The sequence below is a fragment of the Acanthamoeba castellanii genome, assembly GCF_000313135.1.
Source record: "Acanthamoeba castellanii str. Neff unplaced genomic scaffold scf7180000084435, whole genome shotgun sequence".
NCBI lineage: Eukaryota > Discosea > Longamoebia > Acanthamoebidae > Acanthamoeba > Acanthamoeba castellanii.
In genome coordinates this window covers 23,704-31,923 of record NW_004457366.1, presented here as the reverse complement: position 1 = coordinate 31,923, position 8,220 = coordinate 23,704, and the positions used below count along the sequence as shown (strand labels likewise).

General features: G+C 65.4%; 3 protein-coding genes across 3 annotated transcripts; 2 read left to right on the top strand and 1 right to left on the bottom strand.

Moving 5' to 3' along the window:
- Window positions 1-393: 393 nt before the first annotated feature.
- Window positions 394-3,867, top strand: ACA1_321060 (uncharacterized protein; the record flags this gene model as incomplete). The annotated part of the gene is made up of 4 exons (XM_004336554.1): window positions 394-498; window positions 592-688; window positions 1,071-3,727; window positions 3,805-3,867. The coding sequence occupies 4 exons, from the start codon at window positions 394-396 to the stop codon at window positions 3,865-3,867; spliced, it is 2,922 nt and encodes a 973-aa protein (XP_004336602.1).
- A 286-nt stretch (window positions 3,868-4,153) lies between these two features.
- On the top strand, window positions 4,154-4,786 carry ACA1_321050 (uncharacterized protein; the record flags this gene model as incomplete). The annotated part of the gene is made up of 2 exons (XM_004336553.1): window positions 4,154-4,456; window positions 4,502-4,786. The coding sequence occupies 2 exons, from the start codon at window positions 4,154-4,156 to the stop codon at window positions 4,784-4,786; spliced, it is 588 nt and encodes a 195-aa protein (XP_004336601.1).
- Window positions 4,787-4,996: 210 nt separating this feature from the next.
- Window positions 4,997-8,130, bottom strand: ACA1_321040 (DNA replication licensing factor mcm3, putative; the record flags this gene model as incomplete). The annotated part of the gene is given in 10 exon segments (XM_004336552.1): window positions 4,997-5,105; window positions 5,193-5,285; window positions 5,375-6,155; window positions 6,263-6,498; window positions 6,583-6,740; window positions 6,827-6,998; window positions 7,082-7,217; window positions 7,295-7,769; window positions 7,782-7,789; window positions 7,869-8,130. Coding segments are annotated over 10 exon segments (2,430 nt in total), but the record flags the coding sequence as incomplete, so codon positions are not given.
- Window positions 8,131-8,220: the final 90 nt, after the last annotated feature.

Genomic DNA, 8,220 nt, shown 5'->3' with positions numbered 1-8,220 from the left:
GTTGAAGCTTCGGTGGTGGCGACCGCGGCGCCGCCGGCGGGCAAGAAGGATGGCGCTGGTCATCCTAAGCAGAAGGTTTACCGACCCAAGTCGCCTGCGCCGGGGGCTGAGGAAAAGCAGAAGCCGCCGAGCGAGGGCCAGGCGCCCTCGCCGTCGGAGGAAGCGAAGCCGACGAGTGGACTGCTATCGACGCCACCGCCGCAGCGGCCGCACCCGGGAGACGGTGTCACCGGCGCGCGCCGAGGCCGAGGCGGCGGGCGTGGTGCTGGCCGACCCGCGAGGGACCAGGCCGCGACGGCCGGCGAAGAGCCTCCAGCTGCCGCCGACAGTTTTGATCGAGGAGCGCGCGGAGGAGGACGAGGCGGCAGGGGAGCGGGCCGTGGAGGTCGAGGGATGAGCTTCAGCACGGGTGGTGCCATGTGGTCGCGCAAGGATCAACCCCTCGAGAGCGACCACACCGCTGCGCCCCATCACGGTCGACCGTTCGATAGCCGTCGGGTACCACCACCTCGCCCTGCCACCCAAACCGCCTCATAGCGTTTCTTGGCCGGCACTTAACCCGACCACCTGTTGTGTGGGTGTTGACAACAGTCGCCGCGACCCGAGGGACGGGGGCGAGGCCGAGGGGACGCGTCGACCACTGACTCTCCGAAGCAGCAGCAGGCGCCGACCACCGAACAGCGCGAAGGTACAACACCACCACCACCCGATCGAGCCACGTGAAGCGCGGGTGTCGTGTGTGCGTGTGTGTATGCTTCGAGAGAGAGAGAGAGAGAGCCAACGACGCGACCGGAGATCTACATAACACGGCGTTAGTGTATATATTGACGCTCTGAGGCCAGACATCACGTGCTCTCCTCTTACACGCTAAGAGGAGGCACCGCGCCAGCTGGAAATAAAGGACCAGTTCCTTTATTGACACTCGGCTCTCTCTCCCTCTCTCTCTCGCCATCGCGATCCAACCACTTCTCTCTCTCTCTCTCTATTCGCCCGAATCGAGCCGATGCCATCACTCTCGCCCGGGACTCACGCTCGCTGGCTGACCCCTCCCCCGATCACTATTACTCCAGGAACGACAGACGCCGACAGCAAGGCGACGACGGAGCAGCAGCAGCCAGCGACACGACCAGAGGAAACGCCGGCGAAGGAGCTTGTCGCTTCCGCCGAAGCCACCACCACCAAGACGGAGAAGGAGGCCCCCAGCAGGAAGAAGCCGCAGCAGAAGTCGGAGCGTCAGCAGCAGCATACCAGGCTGGAGGACATGCCCATCGGCGCCGGCGTCGTGGTCATCACCGAGCAGCCCGGCATCGAGCACGGCGGCGACGGCGACTTCATCGCCGTCCGCTCCCACAACAACAAGAAGAAGGCGGCGGGCGGCAAGCCTGAGCCCGAGCCCGTCGAGGCCCCGGCCACGAGGGACGTCCCTAAGGGCGCCAAGCCGGCTGCCGCCTTCCGCGGCGACTCCAGGGCCACCAAGTCCTCGGATGCGATCGCGACCGTCACCGTGGGCGGCCGCCGCCGCCAGGAGGGCAAGTTCCGCGGCGATCGCGCCGAGTCATCCGACGCCATCGCCGTGGGCGCCAGGGGCGCACGATCCCAGTCGCGCGACCGACGTCGCGAGGACTCGGGTGCCGCCAAGGGCACTGGCAAGGCCTCGGGCCGGAAGCACCAGGAGCAGCCGGCCCGCGCAGCCGCGACCCCGCCCGTCCCCGATGCGGAGAAGGTGGTGCCGAAGGCCCCGCCGGCTGCGCCCGTGTGGTCGACCCCCACCAAGCCGATCGTCTCCTTCGCCCAGATCCAGGCCGAGGAGCAGGAGAAGCAGACCACGCACCCGACCACTACGGCGCCTGAAGCCGCCGCTACTGCCGCCGCGCCGGTGGTCGAGGAGAAGCCGAAGAAGACCCGAAGCCGCGAGCGCAAGGACAAGAAGCCCGCCCGCGAGCGCACCGGCGGCAAGCCCGCCGCCGTCGCAGCCGCTGTCGCCACCAGCGAGGCTCCCGCACCTCAGCCCACAGCGGAGCAGTCTGCTGGCCCTGCGGCTGCGGCTGCCGCGCCCGTGGCGGCGACCCAGCTCACGAGCTTGCCCGCGCCCGCGCCCGTCGCCGACGGCCCAACAACGGCCACGCCGGCCGCGGCCAGCCCTACGGCGGTTACGGTCGCTAGCGCTGCGGTGCCGGAGACTCCGCTAACCGCCCTTCCGCAGAGGACAAACCAGCGGAAGCGCGGCGAGCGGCCTTCTCAGCAGCTCTACCAGCGCAAGACCCCCACCGCGGTGTCATCATCGCCATCGCCCGTCCGCAGCGCCACCACTGCCGAGAAGGACGGAGGAGGCCAGCAGGCGACACCCTCCGCCCCTGCGCCGGTCACCGCCGCCACCACCGCGATCGAACGGCCGCAGCCGCAGCCCACGCCGGCTTTGAGCCCCGTGCTGGCTATCAGGCCGGTCGCGGCCACGTCCCCGCCGCCGGCCGCGGCCCCTCAGCACCACCAGCAGCCGCTTCATCACGAGTCGACCCCCACCCGGCCCACACAGCCGTTCTACCGGCCACCGCCGGCTGGCGGCCGCGGCGGCTTCGGTGGCGTCGGCCCAGCGGCCGGCGGCGTCGTGCGCGGGCCCTTCCAGTCGCCCGTGGTTCACAAGCAGCACCAGCACCCGCGGGTGGCCCAGCCCGCGCCCGGCGTGGCGGCTGCGCTGCAGCCGCAGCCGGTCATGCTCTCGTTCGGGTCGTTCCCGGCCACGCCCGCCGTGCCGACGCCGGTGGGCGCGGGTCCCATCATCCCGCCCGCGATCCTGCCCCTCGACTTTGCCCCGTTGCAGCCGCCCGCCGCCCGCCCGCAGCCCCCACAATCGACCGCGCCGCAGCCGACTCCGCCGACCACGTCGACCACCACCAGCTCCAGTTCTTCGTCCGCGGCCACCAGCGGCAACGGGGTGTACACGACGACCCCCGTTCACCGCGGCTATGGTGCTCAGCACTATGCGCGCGGCCACGTGTCGGGGGTGCCGAAGCCGGCGATGTCGCCCACGGTGGGACCTCACACCGCCTACCCGGCGGCGCGCGCCTACCAGCACCACGCCCCGGGGTACGGCCACCACGACTCGTCGGGCCGGGGCCGGGCCAGCAGCAACCGATCGGACTACCACGCGCGACCGTCGCCGCCCTCTACTGCGGGCGCCGCGACTCCCCAGACCTCCACTGCGTCGCCGGTCTCGCCGGTGACGACCACGACGCCCTCTTCGCCGGCGCCGGCGATGTCGCTGCCCGCTGACGTCAGCAACGGAGGTGGTGGCGGTCGAGGCCGGAGCAGCAGTAACAGCCCGAGCACCAAGCGTGGGCGGCCCGCGTCAGCCTACGGGTCGCCGCTGAACGGACACCGCCCCGCCGCCGGCAGCAGCAGTAGCCCGCAACAGCAGCCGCAGTACCAACAGCAGCAGCACGTGCCTTCGCCATCGATGGGTGGTAGAGGAAGAGGAGGTCGCGGGCGGGGAGGCAAGTTCGGCTCCTCTTCGCCTGCGCTCGGCTCTCCGTCGCTCTCCTCGCCTGCCACGCTCCCAACGGTCTCTCCGTCGCCATCGTCGGCGTCGGCATCGCCAGCCACGGCTCGCGCTCCTTCTTCTACTGCTGCCGCCTCGTCGTCACCCGCGTCTGTGTCGGCGCAGCATCACCACCACCCGCCGCAGAGGAAGCAGCAGGTTTGGCGAAAGGCCCAGCGAGAACACGGCGAGGTACGCACTCGCCTCTGTTGATATCGAGCACTTGGGTAGTTTTCCTCACACGACCAACGACACGACACGCACCACAGACAACGGCGACGACATCAGGCGCGCCCGTAACGCCATCATCCACCGTAACGAAAGCCGAGTGAGGAGCACACAGCGAAGGGGGGGGGCACCGGCCGCGACGACGTCTCAAGTATACTCCCCTATCTGGGGTGTCTGTAGAGGACAGCACCCCACCACACCGATACTTTTTATTTATGTTTTTTGTTACAACCCCCCAAACCCAACCAATACCCACCCCCCGACAATAAAATACCCTTTTGACCACCTCTCATTCGCTCCCGACCAGAGCAGCGAACCCGAGGCGGAGATGAGTTGATAAAAGGCCGTTCCCAGTATCTCACACATATCACTTCTCACCTGCCCACGATCATGAACACCCCAGCAGGCAGCGCGAACGAGCCGGTCCTCCGCTACACGGCCAAGGCCACCCCGGAGCACCTGGCCACGGCCCAGTCGAGCTCCATGCTCTCGACCGTCTTCCGCTCCGCCGCGCCCGAGCTCACCGCCCCTCACGAGGTCTACTACCTCCCGCTCGACCGCATGGGCCTGCGCGCTCCCGCCACCCCCGAGCACTGGCGACCCACCTCGCTCGACTACCTCGTCCGGGTCCCCGCAGCTGACCCGGCCACCGCCGCTGTCTATTCGGCCCAGTGCGACCTGAACACGGGCGAGGTGACGGCCCTGCACCAGGGCCAGCTCCGGTCCAGCTTCGCCCAGGTGCTGGCCCAGGCCCAGGCCGAGCACGCTGAGAGTGGTAAGCTCTACGAGCCGCGAAGGCTGGCGTCGCCGCAGCTGCACGTGACGGCGCTGTGGCTGCACGCGGTGCACGAGGGCGCGGCCACGAACTGCGGCGACGATGTGGTCTACGTGATCGACCCGCTCGACAAGACGTGGCGGCAGGCCGACCGACCCTACCACATGGCCGAGTTCATCAACGTCGCCTCTGAGAGAGCCTCGAACTTCTTCAGCAACCTCAACGTCGACGACGACCTAGCGGACTAAGTACCACCGCCAGAGCAACATGTTGCAGCAGGCAAAGAGAAAGAGGCGAGAACATGAAGGAAAACATGCATGCATCTTCATTTCTTTTGTTGTTTATACATGTGATGACAGAGGAGGTGATGGTGGTGGTGCCCTTCCTGGCCAAGAGGAAGGAAACCGAGAGAGAGTAGACAGAGAGACAGAGAAAGATGGAACTTGGAGGAGGCTTCTTCAGACGAGGTGGAAGATTTGTCCCGCCTCCTTCAAGTAGCAGATGGTGTCTTCCAGCTTCTCCAGCAGGATGGCCTCCACGGTCGCGTGGTTCATCTTGGCGTTCATCCTGTTGGCCACAACAGGCGGAGAAGAAGATGTTAGTCTCAAAGGCGAAGAAGAAGAAGAAGAAGAGGCAAAAGGAAGGAAGTTGTACTTCTTGAGCTTCTGCTCGAGGTCGTCGATGGAGAGCGCATTGGAGCTCCGTTCTGTGCGAAGCTGGAACAGGGCCTGTTTCACCGCACGCACCCTGTGTGGAACCGGTTGTGCGCGAGTTGTGTGTGGTCAGCGTCGATCCAAATCCCACACACTCGGGCGCTCGAGAGGCAGCGCGCGTACCTTTCCTCGGTGACTTCGGCCACGTCCGCATCATCGTCTTCGTCATCGTCGTCGTCGTGCTCCTCTTCAACCATGCCATCGCCGTCAGCCTCCATCTGCTCTTCGTCCATGGGGTCAAGACCATCGTCGTCGTCCTCATCTTCCACATCCATCTTCTCCTTGCCCTTGCCCCTGCCCTTGGTGTTGGCCGTCGTCGCCTTGCCAGCGCCATTCTGCGCCGCCGGTGGCTGCTGCCGCACGGCCCGGGTCGGCCTAGCGTTTCCGTTTCCGTCGGCCGACGGCGCCGGTCGCTTGTTGGGAGCGACGGCTTTGGTCGAGTGTTGGTCCTCCTCCTCCTGACCGCCAGCGGTCTGGCCCTGGCCCTTCGTCGCCGCTTGCTTGGCCCTGGGCTGGGCCTCATGGTAGAGGGCATAGTTGACCAGCGCCACGGCAGCCTCGGCGTCCTCCCTGGTCACTTCGTGCGAGAGCCGGCACTTGGCGTGGGCCGCCGACAGACGGATGAGGGTCTCGAGCGTACGGGCGGTGACAGGCTGCGTGCGCACGTCCATCTTGCCGCGCAGCTTGGTGTACTCCTCGGCGATGTAGTCCTCGGCGTCGTCCATGAGCTGCGGCTGGAACCGGTTCTTGGCGTAGATGATGTACTTCTTGATGAACTCCATCGTGTAGAGCTGACGCTTCTCCTCGCCGCCCTCCTTCTTCCGCCTGTGCAGCGGGTTGTGCTTCTGGAACATGGGCGTCTCCACGACGTCCTCTCGGTGGGCCGACAGCTCCGACATCAGGTCTGTGTTTGGTGTGGCAATGACGGAGTTAAGGTGGCAGATTGCGTCAGCAACATTGCAGCCACCTTAACGAGAAGGGCACTGCCAGATGGTGAGGTGAGGTGTGCACCGTGGTGACCGTCGGACATGTCGAGGGGCGTGCCCTCCAGCTCGCCCGGCGGGCGGTACATGTGCGATCGCAGCACGTGCTCGGTGATGGACCTGTCGTGCGCTGGATTGAGCTCGTCGAGAACGATGAAGAGGAGATCGAAACGCGAGAGCAGCGAGTCGGGCAGGCGGATGTTCTCCGACGGCTTCTTGTGCCGGTTGTACTGGCCGTAGGCAGGATTGGCCGCGGCCAGCACGCTGTAGCAGTCATAATGGACGCAGCGGTGGTATCAGCGTCAAGCAGTGAACCATGGTTCCTGCGGGGCCGCAAGGTCGTCGTACCTGCACCGGGCGTTGAGCGAGGTGTGGATGCCGGCCTTGGCGATGGTGACCGACTGCTGTTCCATGACTTCGTGAATGGCCACGCGATCCTCCTCGGACATCTTGTCGAACTCGTCGATGCACACCACACCCCTGTCCGCCAACACCATCGCACCGGCCTGACCAGGTAAAATGATACACGATCACGACGGGACCAATGCGTCAGCAATTGCCCACGCATTGTGGCTGCTAAGCTTAGGGTTACCTCGAGTCTCCGCTCGCCCGTCTCGCTGTCGGTGGTGACGGCGGCGGTGAGACCGACGCCCGAAGAGCCTCGGCCAGAGGTGGAGATGGCCAGCGGGGCGATGTGCAAAATGAAACGCAGCAGCTGCGACTTGGCGGTCGAAGGGTCACCCACCAACAGAAGATTGATATCACTGTCGCCGACAAGGGGTTGTGAGCACGATGAACGTAAAAGAGAGGTGGCGACGGGGACAGCGACGGTGAAACGTTAACGTACCCTCTGAGGTGAGTGCCATTCTCGAGATTCTTCTCGTTGCCGCCCATGAGGAAGAGCAGCAGCGCCTTCTTGATGTAGTCGTGGCCGAAAATAGAGGGCGCGAGGGACTGCGCCATGCGAGAGAAGATATCGTCGCCTGAACGGTGCACATACAGCGAGATGAAGAATGAGTCAAGGCTCACAGCATCGTAGAACAGACGAAGGGGTGCCTACCGGGACCGGTGGATCGGCGGGCCTCGGCCCTGATGTTCCTGATGTCGTCTTCGGTGATGAAGGTGTCGAGCGACTCCTTGCCGATTATCTCAACGTTGTTGACCACGAGAATGGTGCGGAAGTTGGCCTTGGTCACGTTGTTGCCCAGCTTGCTGCCGAGCGGGACGGCCCTGAACACGCCCACCACGCGGACGCGGTCGCCGGGCTTCACGCGGTCGACCAGATCGTGGTCGAGCATGGCGTCGACCGAGCGCGGCAGCTGTCCGGGCGGAGCGCGCTCGGGCATCTCCTGGATGGTCACGGTCTGCTGGTCCTTGTACACGCTCCAGCCAAACTCGGTCTCGAGCGGGTTCTTGTTGTCGTCGTGGGTCGGGTAGATGGCCGACGTGGGGATGCCGGTCGTTGTCGCCGCGTCGCGGTAGTTGCGATAGAGCACCTCGCCGGTGCGCGGGCAGTAGTGCACGCTCCGCACCACCTTCGGGCGCACGAGCGAACCTGTTGGGAGGCAAGCGGGTCACACTCAAGGTGAGAAGCAGAAGCTTAGGTAAGCGGTGAAGGAGAAGGAGGTGCGTACACTTGGTGATGATGCCCTCCACGACGACGAGGGTGCGCAGAAAGTCGGTGGTGAGGCTGCGCGGCGAGACGTGGTGCGCAGGACCCAGGTTGGGCGTGAAACCCACGAACCACTGCTGGCGCGGAGCTTCCATGATGGAGGAGGCCATGCGCGCGGTCTTGCCCTCGCTCGCACTCTCTTCCTCCAGTCGCTTTGACTCTTCCTTGAGAGCCTCCGTGAAGGCTTCGATGTAGACCAACGGATCAGACAGAAGCCTGGAGCGATTAATTTGGAGATGGAGAATTGAGGAAGATTAATCCCTTGTTGGGCTGCAAGTAGAATGGAGATCGCCCGCATGCTTTGCAGGACAATT